Raw genomic sequence first — 17,209 nt, forward strand, 5'->3', positions numbered from 1 at the left:
TTCGACAGGCCGACCCGTCCTGGCATGATGTGACGTCTTGAATAACCCGCTACTCCCTCGCGCATTTCTTTTGCGAAAACACGTGCTGAAGCGTCGCTGGCTGTCCCTGCATCCGCAGGGACCGGGGCAACTTTGACGACGCCACCACACGGTTCTACACGGCCTGCGTGGTCGAGGCCTTCGACTATCTGCACGCGCGCGGCATCATCTACCGCGACCTGAAGCCGGAGAACCTGCTGCTCGACAACAGAGGCTACGTCAAGCTGGTGGACTTCGGCTTCGCCAAGAAACTGCTGGTAAGGCTGGTTGTTAGCGAATGCGGGAATTTTCGTATTGGTTGCCTTTGTGTCCGCTTGCAAATGGCACAACGGATGAATAGGTGATTAAGATCTCTAAGAGCGACTTTTTACGCAAGTCTACGCCACGCATTGTGAATAGTTAGCCTCAGCAGACATGTATGCCTTATCCTTGGTTGTGTCTATAACTTAAGCTCACTTTATTGTAGCCATCCATGCGAGCCTTGATTACCTGAACTATGAATTTACCAGAGGATTCTTGAAAACCTGTGGCAATGTGCTGCGCTTCTTCTCATCGCGCCGTCTTGCAGCCGCCTGGCCTGAATGTCAAGTGTAGTGGCACCTGGTTCCTGACCTGTGACCTGCCCGGGCCCGACACTCGGCATGGCCTGAAGTGACCTGACCTGACCTCAACTGACACGACACGCGACCTAATTTGACCCACCCGACGTAAAGGCGGCCTGATAAGGGGCGTGCCGCTGTACCGGCCCTGGCTGTATGTGGCCCGACCCGACCTGGCGTGACTCCGCCCTGCCCTGCCTGGACCTGACCGGACGTGGCTTTGGTGCGTGGTGTGCAGGTGGGCCGCAAGACGTGGACCTTCTGCGGCACGCCCGAGTACGTGGCGCCCGAGATCATCCTCAACAAGGGCCACGACATTTCGGCTGACTACTGGTCCCTCGGCGTCCTCATGTTCGAGCTGCTCACCGGTGAGAGACGCGGAGGGGACCGTGAGCAACGCGGGTCCATTGAGAGACGGTGAACGACGCTGGTTCATTGAGGGATGGTGAGCAACGCGAGTCCATTGAGAAACGGTGAGCAACGCGGGTCTATTGAGAAATGGTGAGTAACGCTGGTCCATTAAGAGACGGTGAGCGATGCGGGTCCATTGAGAAGCGGTGAGCGTGGAGAGAAGCGCTGTACGTTGTGTTGAGCGATTGCTGTGAGGAAAGCAGCATGCGTTTTGGGATGGCTGTGCTTTCGGCTGCGATTGGGGTGGTACATGAGCTGTGCAGAACCTGGAGAGAAATAGTGTGCACGTGGATGTTTGAACGCTTATGATAATACAACTTCAAGCCCTGTATGATGTTGGATGCGCCTCCTCATTCTCGTTGTGTTGTATGAATGCTGCTCGCCGCTTTTTGTACATTTGATCAGTTATATATCGCTGATGATGCATTCGGTCTTGTTTCACAAAACGGCAATGATCAGATATATTCACGCGACTTATCACTGACTGCATGGCTCTATAAGCAACAGATTTTATCAACATCTCGACCGGGATAAACTCACCGTCTTCAGAACTCGCAAATGTCCAATAACTCAATACCGTTCCTCCTTCTCCGTCGCCCGTTCTTCTCCCTTTGACACCCGTTCGCATCCCTCTACCGCTCGTTTTCCTCCCTCTGACGCCTGACTCGCCGCCAGGAACGCCTCCATTCACTGGCCCGGACCCGATGAAGACGTACAACATCATCTTGAAGGGCATCGACGCCATCGAGTTCCCCCGCAACATCACGCGCACGGCCACGGCGCTCATCAAGAAACTCTGCCGCGACAACCCGGCCGAGAGGCTCGGCTACCAGAAGGGCGGCATTCGGGACATCCAGAAGCACAAGTGAGCGCGCGCCGCGCCCGCGGTCAATCCGTGTCGCTCTGCTGGATCTGGATCTGGATTTGGATCTGGATCTGTCAGGATCTGATCTGTGTGGGGCGCGTCGGAGTCGGTAGGCCGGTCTTATGACATGGTACCCGCCTGGTCTTTGGTGAATGTTAGAGACGCTGAGGGCCTGTATCGAGCTGTCCCACTATCAAGAGTGTGGTACGTGTCACCTACAGGCACGGGGAATGGACAGGAAGGAGTAAAATCCACCTGAAATGTGAATTTATGTAGGCTTGAGATCGGCCCCAGTATCCTCCACATGCTGCTTCAGCGCTGAGCGTATGGAAGGAATGGACATTCAGTTTTTTAATGACTGCAGGCCTGCCTGCAAGAGTTTGTCGATCGTGTGCGCGACATTTCTGGGAGAGTCCTTGCACACACATTTTTGCGTGCACGGTGTGGTGCGGCCATATGGACGCAGGCTGTGGTGTTTCGTGTGTCTGCAAATTTTACCATGTCGGGCTTCTCAGCTAATCTGGACTTATTCGTCAAAACGACGTCGGTGTCGAACGAGTGAAATCGGCGAAATTTGCAGTTTTCCGTGCAGCGTGGTCTAGCAGCAATCAGTTCCTTCCGCAGTATTATTCTGTGGATGCAGCTCTGTTTTCGGCCAAGCGCGGCAGAACGGGAGGCCACCGGGATTCGATGTATGCAGATGTCGCTGCTGTCGCTAGTCATAAGTCACCGTCGCTGTCGCTAGATGTCACCCGCCGTCGTCCGTTGACAGGTGGTTCGACGGCTTCAACTGGGAGGGCCTGATCGCACGCACCCTCACGCCTCCCATCATACCGCACATCAGGTGAGCCACGGCGGCGGGTGGCGGGCGCCGGCTGGCGGGTCTCGGAACGGGTCATCGTCGTCTTTAGGACCTGGTGTTGACCTGGCGCCAACTGTGCCTGCACCCGGCGCTGTGGGAGATTTGGCTTCGGGGCTGGGCTACAGAGCGTCTTCAGACTGCGAGCTGATGTCGACTCTTGAGTAGACTGCTTTAGAATCTGGTGTGAATGTAACATTTTGTGTTTGTGTTACAAAGAGAGCTCATCGTCAGCTTTCGAAAATTGGTCGGGGTATCGTACGCTCCCATCTGAAGATATCCCTGGATATATTTTTCAGTCATTTAGAGAAATGATGGATTTTGCTATTTGGTTATAAATAAAGAAATGCCAGCTTATGAGAAGCTGTTTGGGTGTGGTAAGCCCCACCCCCGGATATCCAAGCAGGCTTTCAGGAGCTTTCAGCTGCATTTTGTGTCATGAGCTTTGAAGCAGGTCTTCGTTTGTTGTTTCGTCTAGGTTTATCCAGTCTGCGTTACCTATAGACAGCAGCAACATCGCAAACTCATACATGGACGAAGGGTATGCACTGAAAATATACGCTTACAAAAACTAACAGGGCTCATTTTCATCAGCATGACAATAATTTCGTCGACCTATTGCACGCGCTCACCTAAGGACTGCCTCCCCGCGCAGGTCCGTGTTGGACTCGTCCAACTTCGACGACTACCCACCGGACACCGAGCCGCTGCCGCAAGACGACCTTTCTGGCTGGGATGCTGACTTTTGATGCGACGTTGAAGCGGTCGCCATCTTGGGCAGGGACAGTGCGCAACGGCGGCCATCTTGCTCCGGCGGGCTCCGGGGCGCGTGCGACCGCCGCACCATGTGATGCCGGGGTAGGCTAGGTTTTTGGTGGTTGGATTTCTTGTTGGGTGACGTCACGGCTCTCGCCACTGCCGCCATGTTGTATGATGTTGTGACCGGCCGGCCGCCATGTTGTGTGACGTCACGGCCCGGCGCGTTCCGGTGTGTCTGTCGATCGTTGCTCCGCGTGTTGTGGATTCGCGTGACCATCCGAGCCCACGTGGCGGTCCGATCCCTGCGGCATACGGCAGAGAGCAATCACAGATATACATTTATCGTAGCATTATTATGCCGTGTATCCTGAGCTCGTGATTTATACTGTTTGAAGCGGACCCGGCGCAATAGCTGTTTTTGTTAGATACTCTTTATTTCCGGACGTCTATCAAGTGCGTGATCAGTCTCCAGTAACCCCGACAGCCCTTTGATGTGACGTCACGTAACGTGACGTTTCGCGCGCGACGACCTGCCGGCCCTCGTGCGGGACTAGCTGGCGGCCGATTCTCAGGACGGGCGGGACCTGAGCTCTGCGCGTGTCACGTGACCAAGTGTGGGCGGCGTCTCCGCCGTCTGCGTGCCCTTTCCTCGCAGACCTTCGGTGTCGGTAGCGGGTTTCGCTCGCTGCGTCACAGAACCCTTGCCGGAGCTCATTTCGGTGTGTTTTAGACGTGACAATCAGCCGGCCCTTCTCCGCGAGCCCGGATTTTAAGTCGTGGCTCCCAGCTCCCTCTTGACCGCGTGCCCGGAGGGCGGACGGGGCACCGGCCCCTGACCTCGTGCCCGTGCGTCCGTCGCCCGCGCCGCGTCACCGTCCATGAGCAATCATCGTCGCAGTTGGGCCTCTGTGTTACGTCATGAGGTGGGATAGCGCGAGCAGCAAATCGGCGAGAGCTCCCTCATTTGCGCATGCGCGTTCTAAGCCGCTGTCCGCAATCCGCGACCGTGCCTTATACTGACTGCGTCCGCTGGGGCGTTGGGCGCCCCCTGGAGGCCGCTCGTAGGCAGACAGTTCGTGAAGCGCACCTTCGCTCGATCACGGAAACTACGTGGGTGAGGAACCTGTGAGTGCGAATAGTCTTACCGTTCACGACGTTTTAAGAATGACTCAATAAACTCTAACTTGATTCGCGCGTTTTCTGTCAGAACACAGTGCAAGATACATGTTGTGGGCACAGTTGAGAAACTTTGGCTTCTAGGCGTTGAAATTGTTTCGTCGAAATTGCTTGATTTGGCCATACGTTATGGTGATGTTTTGAGACTCAAGAAATATTAATGTCAGAACAAGAATGGGTGTCATGACCAGGCCAATTTCATTCATACACATACTATGGGCCGCTGGCAGGCACGGATCCGAGTCCAGTTTGGTCAAGAATGGACTTCAAAGTCATGGCTCAACCATTGCTAGACTATGAATTCCAGTGGTCTACATTTTAATTTTCGGAATGTCGCGCCGTTAGTCTGCCATGCACAAGTACATTCATTGCTAAGTGCTGTTGCACGCTGGCCACCTGGAAGCCGCGTGTTGGTGCTGGTGGTGCGCGCAGCCGTTATTCAGGCGCACCAGTGGGCTTCCGGTAGCGGAGGGGGTAGCTTAACAGCGAACACAATTCTGCTAAGACAACAGCGAGCAATTGCATAAGCGCTCACAAGCGTTTCTGTGTACAGCTGGCCTTTGAATGACACAGTTGGATCAGCTCTTTTCTTGTTGCGTATGCCACATACGACGGTGGCGAATACCAGACGCGTGGCGGGACATTCAGCAGCCCAGATCATTCATTCATCTACTCAGCGCAGCCCAGGTCATTCATTCATCCACTCAGCGCAGCCCAGGTCATTCATTCATCAACTCAGCGCAGCCCAGGTCATTCATTCATCAACTCAGCGCGGCCCAGATCATTCAATCATCCACTCAGCGCAGCCCAGGTCATTCATTCAGCCACTCAGCGCAGCCCAGCGCGTCATTCAGCAGATACGGAACAAAAGCAACCCAACTGCGACGCTCCAAGAGCGTTCTAAACGGGCCGTTCTGCAACAGTCTCCGAAACACATAGTCGGCGCATGTAGCTAGCCGCGTGCTGTCGAACGTAATACATAAAGCGCGTACCTTCATCACATAATGGGTTCGATTTGAAGGGCAGTTTGAGTGGGAACCTGCGGGTTTAGTTTGGGGTAGCCGACAATCAGAGACATCGGAGACATGGCAAATACTTGTCATGATAAGTTTCAGAGTAATCCAACGTAACTGGGGCAGTGAGAACTTGTAGGGGTGGGAGGGGAGCGTAGATACAATTTTTCAAGTATTTGCCGCACCAATGCTCCCTCCCCGTCAATAACACAATTTTCTACCCGGCCATGATGACTCCATTTTTCAGCCGAGCCTCGCCTCTTTTCATGAACATAAACTGATGGTGAATTCTCTTATCGTTTAAAAGTGCCGTTTTTATCTTATTTAGATATACACATGGTACCATTTTTGGGTTGTGTGTATGGCCACGCTCTGTCGAGTGTAATACGTGTACCGGCGACTTTATCACATTTTGTGTTATTTATCGAAGACATGATAGCAACAGGTGATATCTGATAGTTCATCACAGGTGATAGATGATAGCTACAACTGATAGCCGATAACTGACCACAAGTGCTGGTGTCAGGGTTTTTACGAGGATCATGGCCGGATGGATGTGTAAGAAGGTGGATCTCGCCAGAACAAAAATTGACGCGGAACTGCTGTGACTTTTACTCTACTATTGTGCTAGTGCGTAAAGTGTAAAGCTTCAGAGCTCTAGCATGGTGCACTATTTCCTCCTCCAGCATGGCGTTCTTTTCGCCGTCTTCCTCGTCCTACTCCTTATTTTCCATCTTCAATCGGCTTTATCAAAAATATTTACTAACTGCGACATGACTGCATGTGCCAGGCACTTTATTTTGGCATCATTTTTTTCTTCATTTCCGCATCATTTACGATAAGCTGGGGGAGGGACCACAGAATACCAGTTGGTGGTAGGATTTTTAGGGATCTCCTGGAAAAACTGGATCCCCTCACGGGGGAGTCCCCTGGGGAGTGTCAGATGAAATGGCGTTGGTGGGGGTGGAGGGTGGGGTGGAGTGGCTGGGGGTAGGGGTGGTGATAACGGGGCCACGTACTTCTTTGTCAGTTTGTTACATATATCGATGCCCAGATTAGCGACATTCTGATTAGTTCGAGAGAGTTATCGAACCAGCTTATGACCTCCCTCTTCCAAAACGGGGTCTTCTGTCCCAGAATAGGGCCTCCTGGTTCATAAAGGGGCTCCTGATCTAGAACGAGTTTCTTCCAGTTCCAAAGGAACCTCCAAACAGTTAAGGCCTTTGTTTTCCTAAGGCTTATTTGGAACTGCGGCCATCTGATACACGAAAGGTGTTTACTGATGTATGGAAGGTGCCTCCTAATCAAGGGCGGTGGCCTTCTAGTTCATGACGGTATCGTCATGAGCCAGTAAAACAAGAACTGGACGTCCTGATCTAGAGCATGGGCTATCTTATTCACAGAGGCGATCCCACGAACTAGAGACAGACCTCTAGATGTAGAAAACGGTCTTCTGGGCTTGATTTCAACCCACAAGCTCAATTATTGGGGCTTCCTTGTTCCGAATTCGAGCAGTCTACGTAAGTTACGAAACCTTTGGGCTCGGCACAAGAGGGTTCCCATTTGTTTTTTGGGAGGAGACTGATAACCTTCTCAAGACGACGCAGGCAGTCACTGACATTGCGAGGCGTAGCACGGGGCTTTGATGTGGCCGTGGCACATCAAGTTCGTGAACATCAGTCTGAATATGAGCCTGAACATATTGCCGATTTGACGAACTTACGTCAAGTGGTCTCCCCTCGACAGCATCCTGGATCCGCCCCTGAGTCAAGTGGTCTCCCCTCGACAGCATCCTGGATCTGCCTCTGAGTCAGGTGGTCTCCCCTCAACGGCATCCTGGATCCGCCCCTGAGTCAAGTGGTCTCCCCTCGACAACATCCTAGATCCGCCCCTGAGTCAATGGCAGTAGCAGAGGAAGCTATACCTATGCTCGTCTCCCACACGTCGTGCGCCGGCTTTACATGGCGATGGTGAAAAATGAGCCTAAACATAAGCCAAACAGCGCACAGGCTATTCGTCGCTGGCAATGTATCAATTTGGACAATCAGGAATGGCAATATCCTGTTAGTTGGGATATAGATCCTGTTATTTAGCCCCCAGCCCCAGCGTGGGCTCCAGCCTCCCGCCGACCGATGAGAAACAGTGGGCCGGATCAGGGGAGAAATACGTTTATTGGTGTGTTTTTGGGGTGCGTTTCTTCATTCCTATTTTTTTATTACCAACCCATTTTACGTAACCACGCCAGTGGACAGTGATTTATGACTTGTTGAAATGATGTTTCGAATGTTCATATGTGGTATTGATATTTTGAGTGGAATGGCATTTTGGAAATTAATAACGTTTTATGAACCCAAGGAAGCCAAATTCTGCCAGACCACACTTATGCATCGAGCTCACTAAAGAAGACATCTACGTAAAGGAAAAAAGCGGAAAAACAAAAGCAGTTGACGATTGAATTGGATTTGCGAACACAAATTCCGCCTGTTTCCCATTTCCAAGGACTGCATGCAAAAAATAACCCGATTTTGTATATGGAAGCATAACGGTGGATCTTCAGTCGATTATGATTCTAAATCGAAACAACACATGGGTGATACCCCCCGCATTCAGTGACATCTCGGACACTTTCAAGGCGGCACGACTTTCAACGATAGCGACAGACTGAGATCAGTTCTGAAGCTACAATGCATGTGTGGCGTGGGCGGCAACGCGCGGTGTGCTCCATGGGTCCATGAAGTCTCAGCAGCTCAGAAACAAACACAAACGCACGCACCGAAAGCCTGCATAACAATTCATCGGTTTTCTCTTAACTCTAGTAGCTTTGGTCCAAGCGGCGGAAAGACGGTAGGACGTAGCATACGAGGTAGGGGGCGTCAACTTTCAACTGGAAAGTGGGGCAATAAATCCTACAAGGGATACTTCTGGCCATCACAAACACATGGCCACTCAGCCACAGCGGCGTTTCACCAAGTTCTGTGATCGTGTGTGCGTTCGTGCATGCTTGCGTGCGTGCGTGCTTACGTACGTCCATGCGTGTATGCGTGCGCGTGCGCGCGCGCGCGCGTGTGTGTGTGTATGTGTGTCTTAGATATGGTTTTTGAAGAAACGGGAACATGCACAGACTATGCGCGCGCGTGTGTGTGTGTGTGTGTGTATGTGTGTCTTAGATATGGTTTTTGAAGAAACGGGAACATGCACAGACCATCCCCCTTTACCCCACTACGGCATGTTAACAGGACATTCTCCAGTGACGAAACGTCTCCCAACGTGGCGTGTTTACTCGGTCCGACTTTGACCTCCGTAATGTGAAGCTGGGGTGCGGCCCTTCATTTCGTAGATGCCCAAGAAACAGCCGCGGCGCAAATGTAAACGAAACGTCGGCTGACGAGCCTGCTGGCATAGAACTGTAAAAATTTCGAGTCTATTTCTTACAAAGAATACACACATACACACACACACACACACACACACACACACACACACACACACACACACACACACACACACACACACACACACACACACACACACACACACACACACACACACACACACACACACACACACACACACACACACACACACACACACACACACACACACACACACACACACACACACACACACACACACACACACACACACACACACACACACACACACACACACACACACACACACACACACACACACACACACAAACACACACACACACACATATGTATATATATATGTATATATATATATATATATATATATATATATATATATATATATATATATATATTCTCCCAATTAAAGCCTTATCAAATGCATACTTTTTCTGCAGGCTAGGTACCTCCAAAACGGCTATCGGAGAGACGCCAGCTGGCCGAAAGCGTATGGAACCAAAACTTCGTCCGGCAAGTTCAACTGACGGAGGGGCTGCAGTTTCAAAATACATGTTTGATGTAAATCGCCATATCTTATTCTCTATCCGGCGAATTGGTCAATTAAAATATCCCGATCTAAGCTTCTTCTGTAGGTCAGCTGTTCAAAAAACGTCCATTTAAAAAACACCAGCTGGCAAACGTCATCCCACAGGGCTCGTGCTGAAGCTTCGGCTCGGCTTTACCTATTGCTTCAATGACCTGGCCCCGTTGCATGACACCGCGCCATTCGCTGCGTGCGGTGTACCCCTCTCCTCCCCAACGACCGGCCCCCGACATCCCCATTTAAAATCGGGGTATCGCATCACCGGCGAAAAGATTCTTCAATGGGGCCCTGGTGCCCCCAGATACTTCATGCAGAAAGGGCAAAAAAGCATCATCACCGAAACACTTGCGACACGTCACCCTCCAGGAGTGATATGCGTGGGGAGGGGTTGGTGCTGCAGTTTGAGGTCAACACTGACGAGCGGGTCTCCGCCAGGTGGCTCATACATGTGCAGTTGCAGAGTACATACGTCTGGTATTCTGTGATGATTGTGTTTGTTTATAGTCTGTTCTTACGGTGTTTATGGTGGACCGTGTTGCGCTTATGTCATAGGTCAGCCGTCGCTGTCTGGTATTTACGAGTTCACTGAGGTCAGAGGGACGCACAGAGCTCAGAAGGACGTCAACGCCCTCCTTGAATATGCATATGAAGAGCCGCCCAAGGGCAACATACTGTACATCCCGACAGCGGAGCTTTTGCCCTTCGTGATCCGTTCCTCTCTGGACGCGTTTCCCTTTCTGTCAGTCCGGGTTAGCATCAGACAAAAACATTACGTAACAGCAGGATATTATGTTATACAAAATTGACGTGGCTGATACCGATGCGTTTGTGCACTTAACATTCTAATAATTAATGTATCTCTACTGCGTTCATTTCGCCCAGTATTTTCTTTTTGCTCGCATGCTTTGAAGGGGTTCAGAGGAGGCTTGGTGGGCTCAAGTCAGCATGAGTGGGCTTAGCCCCCCCCCCCCCCCCCTGAATTTATATAAAGCGACACTCTTGGTCGGGGCTCAAACGCAGCTGTATTCGGTGGTTTTCCGAATAGCCAGGAGCCCCCTGAGCATTCATTTGTGAGGCTGGATCGCCATCATCGTTCACGCAACTGCCAACAACCGCAGTCGTGTATACACAGTCGTGCAGTTCACACAACCGCCTGTTGTACCTCTGAATCCATCAGAACCCCCGTATTCGTCTTATTTTTTCCGCGCTCTTTTGCAGTCGGTGTGGTGTTGTCTTCAATGCGGTCTTGCGGTTCAGTCGCTGCAGGTCTCGCGAGTTATATGCTTAGTGGCGTCAACTGTGTGAAAACGATCTGTGTTGAACGTGTGGCTGCGAATCAGGAATCGGGAACCTACGTTTGTGAAAAACACTGAGAATCAATGTCCAACGTCTAATGTGCTTGAAATAACCGATGAGACCCAGGAAACGGGCTCATGGTCTGCTAAGGAGCTAATGGGGTGCAAAATCCAGGGTATTGTTTGGTGGAAAGAACCGGTGGGAACATAAATCCGGGATATATTTTGTCGAAAGAACCGGTGGAAGACAGTTTCCAAAGCCTTACTTTATTGAAGAAACCAATGGGAACCAGTATGTAGGAATACTTTTTGTTCTATTTACATTTATCTACATTTCCTTACTTGTCCACGCATAGGCGCACCGATGCCGTTAGCATCAATGAATGACTAGGTGTCAACCACTAGGTGTCATGTCATTGCCAGCTATGCTGTGTCATGCTTGGACGCAACTATAATAAACGCGGTGTGTTGATAGAACGACACCTTTAACAACGGATCGTATAGATGAGGAACAGCGAAAGAATCTGAAGTGGAACGAAGAGCAGAATAACGAGAAGGGTCAGAAAATGCTGACATTTTTCTTTTAAGTACAAGCTGTTTCATGCAAAGAATTGCGTGCGACCTAAAATGTGTTTTGCGAAAAATGCAAAAAAACGTGTACACGGAGGAGTAGAGTGCGAAAGAATGTGATGCGATGAATCGCGAACACAGATGCATGCGATGACAAGAATCGCGTACGCGACGAAATGAAATACTAAGCATTGTGCACATATTGTGCGCATGCATAACTGTGGTGCAAATGACATGTGTATGATGTACCAAGGAATGGGACTCAGGCAAAGGCTTATGCTGGAAAAGAATGTAAAGAATCGCACGTGCTAAGTTTTGAAGATACGAAGGCCTATTGAGCAACTTTTTTACAAATGCCAATGTTTAAGTGCGACTATTTGTGCGCGAGAAGTAACAATACAAAGATTCCTAAACGAACAATGCCGCATGACAATTTGCGATACAATAATTTGAAATGACCATTTGCGTAGGACGTTTTAATAACTAAGAACTGTGGCACGAAGGTTTATGTACGACACTTTGCATTGGACTAAATGTGTTGCGAATAAACGCGGTACACAGATGCTCCTGGTCCCGTTACTATCATTCTCCTGCGAATGTCGTAATACTATCCGCTGGTGGTGTTTTGCCACATTTTTTTTTTACCGGACGGCACGTATAACTTTTTAGGTTTCTCTGCACGGCTTGTCTAAAACTTTAAAAAGTAGTTCTGGTTTTCAAGGTTGCTGAGCCATCCTGAGCATTATCGCTTTAGTAACTTAAACCGGTATAGCACTAGTGGTACTAGTGCGCATAAAAAAATGTTCTGAGCTTGGTTTCGTTTAGCGGTATTTGACCTCGAATCCGCCGAACTCAGAGTGTGTTTCATGTCACTCCACCTCCTCCCACACGACCACCATGCTCGACATTTTTTTCATGTGAGGTCATCTGCCTACAGCGCAGGCCAGCCCTTGTTCTTACGAGCCTTGCCAGACGCGATAGGCATCCGCTGCTCTGATGGCTACCACGGGCGAGGTCGGCACGGACGTGTTTACTGCCGTAAACTCTCGTCAGTTGGCCGAGTGTGGTGATGACGGCGGGGTCTGCCGGTGGCTGCCTTCATTCAGGGCTGTGTACCGGGGTGACGGGGTGACAGGGTGGCGCAGTGTAACAGCGGTGTAACAACGGTGTGACACCCCAGCATCATTGAGTGAGCTCCGCCGAGGGTCCCGCCGCACTCCGGCGCAGCCCGCCGTTCCATCGCGCCACGCGCTGGGGAACGCGATACCCGGAGAACGCGAGAACCGGAGAACGCGAGATCCGGAGAACGCGAGATCCGGAGAACGCGAGATCCGAAGAACGTGAGAGCCGGAGAACAAGAACGCCTCGTCGGAGAGCGTGCCGGTGGTCCAGCGCATCTCTCCTCTCCTGTCGGTGCTCCAGCGCAGCTCCACTGCCGGTCTCCTGCCGGTGCTCCAGCGCATCTCTCCTCTCCTGTCGGTGCTCCAGCGCAGCTCCACTGCCGGTCTCCTGCCGGTGCTCCAGCGCATCTCTCCCCTCCTGTCGGTGCTCCAGCGCAGCTCCACTGCCGGTCTCCCACCGGTACTCCAGCGCAGCCTGCTGACGCCGCTGTACGGACTCCGCGCCGGGCGCCGCCGGCCGGCCGCATGGCCGCCAGCTTCTGGCACGAGTTTGCGGCTGGCAGCCTGGGCGGCGCGGCCGGCGTGCTTGTCGGCCACCCGGCCGACACGGTCAAGGTCCTGCAGCAGACGCTCGGCATCAGCGCCACCGCCGCCGTGCGCGACACGTTCCGCCACGAAGGCGCGCGCGGCCTCCTCAAGGGCATGTCGTTTCCGCTGGCGGCGAACGGGGCGTTGAACGCGCTCTACTTCGGCGTGTATTCGAACTCGCTGCGAGTGCTAGACTGGGCGCTGGGCGCGCGCGACGACGCCGGCCGGCCCGCCTACGGCCGCGTGTTCGTCGCCGGCTGCGTCGGCGGCCTGGCGCAGCTGGTGGTCGCCGTGCCCGTCGACCTGGTGAAGATCCAGCTGCAGACGAGCGTGACCGGCGGCGCCGGCTGGCGCGCGCACTACCCGCACGCCGGCGCGCGGCCCGCTCGCTTGCCTGGCAGCGCTGTACCGCGCGGTGGCGTGCGCGCCTGGTACCGCGGCACCGGCGCCATGGCCGCGCGAGACGTCGGTTCGTTCGGCCTTTACATCGCGCTGTACGAGAAGCTGAAGCTGGGAGGCTCGCCGGCGCGCGCGCCTCTCGCGCACCAGCGCCGCCCTGCTGGCCGGCGGCGTCGCCGGCGTCGGCGCCTGGACCTCGATTCTGCCGCTGGACGTGCTGAAGAGCAAGCTGCAGGCGGACGACCCAGCGCGGCCGCAGTACCGCGGCATGCTGCATTGCGCGCAGATGACCGTGCTGCGGGACGGTCCCGGCGCTCTGCTCGCCGGCTTCGGCGTCATGGCCGGCAGGGCGTTCCTCGTGAACGCCGTCACCTTCCTCGGCTACGAGTACTCGCTGGCGGTGGTGCGACGGCTGGAGGCAGGGCCGACGACGCCGGCGCGGACGCAGACTTCGCGGTGGAGAAGCGGTGATGTCAGGCCCTCGGTAGTCTGTGTTGTTGTGGGGGAGGGGCTGTGTCAGGCTCCGCGGTAGTCTGTGTGATGGGGGACGGGGGTAGTGTTAGGCCCTGCGGTAGTCTATGTGGTGGAGAAATGGTGACGTCCGGCACCCGCGGTATTCTGTGTGGGGGGAGGAAGCGTGATGGCAAGCTCCGCAGCAGTCCTGTGGTGGAGGAGGGGTGGTGTCCGGGCGCTGCTGAAGTGTTGCCAAGGGTAGTCAGGTTATCTGAGCGTGATAGACCGCTAGGATCAGGTGGCCTAGAGGAAGCGGCCATTTCTGAGTACCGTTCGCTGTAGCATTGGACTGTTTGGTCGAAATGAATGCAGCTGAGGCATCATTAGCGGCTTGCCCATGGCAGCCCGCAGACTACTAGACTCTTTATCTAAATAGTCCGATGATTTATAACGTGGCCTGCACCCCCTGGAAGTGCAGAATGAGTTAACAAACAAACAAACATGAGCTCACCACGGACATGAAATGTTCCCTCAGCAGCGAATGAGCTGTTTGGTGAATAGTGCAGGCGTATAGTGAACACTCAGACTGTTTTGTTTTTGCGGACAGGTGCCGCACTATTCCGCGTTCCTTTGAGCATCGCTTCTGAATGTTTTTTGGAATGGTTTATGTCGTGCAGCATATCGTAGCACAGGCCGACATACATGTTGTATGGCGCCCAAGTGGGGCGGCGTCAGGTTTCTCAGCCATACATATCGTATGGCGTCACGTTACATATGACGTGTATATTGATTCCACGCATGGCGTTGCACCAGGAGACATGCATATTGCATGGCGTCAAAGCAAATAGACATTCGGTTACCTAGTACTGACGTATTCATGGCGTGGCGCCAGAGAAGGAAGGTGTTACATTGACAAGGTGTTTTAGTTGACACTGCCGGAGAAGTGCAATAATTGCGTGGAATTTGCCTTGTGATGACACTGGAATAGTATAGGAAGGGTTTTGATGTGCCACATATGAGTTTTTGGATAACTTGCTCAATTCTGTGGATTATTGTGTTTGTAGTGAACAGTGCGGTTTAAATAGAAACAACTTACAAATGTGGAAGACTCCGTGCGGCACCTAAAAAACTTCATGGAAGACTTGTTGAATGTTTTACCGATGCGATTTTGAAACATTTTGGGATAGAACACCTGTGTGCGCAGCAGGTGCGGCGCGCTCATCCAGTGAGGGCCAGCAGTGTCCTCTCCCAGCAGGCCAGCCTCGGTCGGTTGGCCCAGATGTTTATCTGTCCACCTTACGTAACAGCGCCGGGCGGGGTAATTCAACCTGGTGGCGCAGGCCCATCACACTGGTCGGCGCCGGCCGTCACAGCGCCCGGCGAGGCTGCTCAGCCTGCTGGCAGAGGACCATCATTACTGGTCAGCGCCGGCCGTCACAGCGCCCGGCGAGGCTGCTCAGCCTGCTGGCAGAGGACCATCATCGCTGGTCAGCGCCGGCCGAGTGGCGGCGCTCGGAGCGTGCACGCGAACCTGGCCGAGGCGTGCTGGTGCGGGCGGCTGCAGGTGCCACTGGTACAAAGATGGCACTGGTACAATGGTGGTACAGGCGCGAGTCTGAGGCAGGTGGAGAAGGCGGCTGCATCATTACAGGCTGAGCCGAGCTCACTGTCGAGCTGGCCACACCGGCACGCTACGGGTGCGGCCCAATCGTGCCGTGCTTCGTCATGCACTTTCATGAAACGAAAGGAAAGGTAAAAATGCTGCGTATGTTCACTTTCTTGTGTTCAATCCCAGCACTTCACATGTCTTAGCGTTGGATGCACGCTAGATCCTTGCCAGAACTCCAGGTAAGATCCTGGTTCTTACTGTTCCCTTGACTTTATACTGAAACTCGGCTCTCATTGGATCTTGAGCATGATCCCAGCCTTGGCTGTGACTCATGATGGATCACTGAACACATGTAAGCCAGATCTAGGTTCCTGCCAGATCTCGGCTCCTGCTAGATCTAGGTTCCTGCCGGATCTAGGATGCTGCCGGGGTCTCGGCTAGTGTCAGATTTAGGTTCCTGCCGGATCTAGGTTCCTGCCAGGTCTCGACTCCTGCCAAGATCTAGGTTCCTGTCGGATCTAGGTTGCTGCCGAATCTAGGTTCCTGCCGGATCTATTGGCGTAGTGTCAAGCTGGATCCTTGTCATTGCCGGCTCCTTGGCCGCAGTTCCGTACTGGGTCCTAGTTCTTCATGGATATCCGTCTTGATTCCAAACTAATTCCCAAATTCTTCCTGGTCCCGGAGCAAGGAACCAGGAGCCGGCACCCGGTGGAAATGTTACCGAAGAGGAATATTTCTAATGAGAAGCTACTGAGGCGAAATTAATATAGTTTAATGATATAAAATATGTAATGTAGACAGGAACTAATTATACCGTAGTAGTATATCGTACGACGTTAAGCACAGTATAACAATTAATATAGTATAACAACATGAACTAGTTTATTAATAATAGTTAAGTTGATTGTGTGACATCACCATCAAGTGATAGACGCCATCACTTGTCTGTCTGGGCTGAAGTCTGGGCTGAAGCCACGCTCCGGACGCTAACCAGCTGGCCTGGTGTGCTTCCGCGGCCACGTGTCACCGGTGGCCAGATGGCGCTGTTTCCGAGTCACGTGCTGATGGTGCGGCGTCGCATCCGAGCCAGGCGAGTGTCACCGCCCCGACACAGCGACAGAGGCTCGGGCCCGGACCGCACCCGCGTGTGCACGGTGTCCGTGGGTGCGGTCCGGCGTCACGCTGTTGATGAGACGTTGATGACATGTCGTCACGGAATGACAGGTCGCGCACAGAATGACCCACAGAATGACACAGACTGTTGATGGCATGTCGTCACGGAATGTATGAAATCTGAACGATCCTGGACCGGGGGGCATCGCTCTGGGTGCACAGGGTGGCGCCGGCATGCGGACGGAGTCTTGCGTTTGGTTCCGACAGGCACGCTATGCCCTGCCCGTGATGATGTCCGGGAAAAAATCGACTCGCGGTTTGCCGAGTGCCTTTTTTGTCGGCTGCCATATGACGAGCTCCATATT

General features: G+C 52.9%; 2 protein-coding genes across 2 annotated transcripts in view; both read left to right on the plus strand.

Annotated features, from left to right (window-relative positions):
* LOC119101854 (cGMP-dependent protein kinase, isozyme 2 forms cD5/T2) overlaps positions 1-4,720 on the plus strand; it is a gene marked incomplete at its 5' end in the record, with an annotated part of 28,453 nt that extends 23,733 nt beyond the window's left edge. The window contains 5 exon segments of the mRNA XM_037225289.1: positions 119-296; positions 877-1,006; positions 1,725-1,914; positions 2,687-2,758; positions 3,429-4,720. Coding sequence (XP_037081184.1) covers positions 119-296; positions 877-1,006; positions 1,725-1,914; positions 2,687-2,758; positions 3,429-3,522 — 664 coding nt within the window. The 3' untranslated portion in view covers positions 3,523-4,720.
* Positions 4,721-13,207: 8,487 nt separating this feature from the next.
* Positions 13,208-17,209, plus strand: part of LOC119093458 (solute carrier family 25 member 45-like) — a 6,628-nt gene continuing 2,626 nt past the window's right edge. Inside the window, exons 1-2 of the mRNA XM_037216416.1 lie at positions 13,208-13,600; positions 13,833-14,072. Coding sequence (XP_037072311.1) covers positions 13,208-13,600; positions 13,833-14,072 — 633 coding nt within the window. The remainder of the gene's footprint in view (positions 13,601-13,832; positions 14,073-17,209) is intronic.

This window comes from Pollicipes pollicipes, unplaced genomic scaffold (genome assembly GCF_011947565.3).
Source record: "Pollicipes pollicipes isolate AB1234 unplaced genomic scaffold, Ppol_2.1 Scaffold_1600;HRSCAF=1878_pilon_pilon_pilon, whole genome shotgun sequence".
NCBI lineage: Eukaryota > Metazoa > Arthropoda > Thecostraca > Pollicipedomorpha > Pollicipedidae > Pollicipes > Pollicipes pollicipes.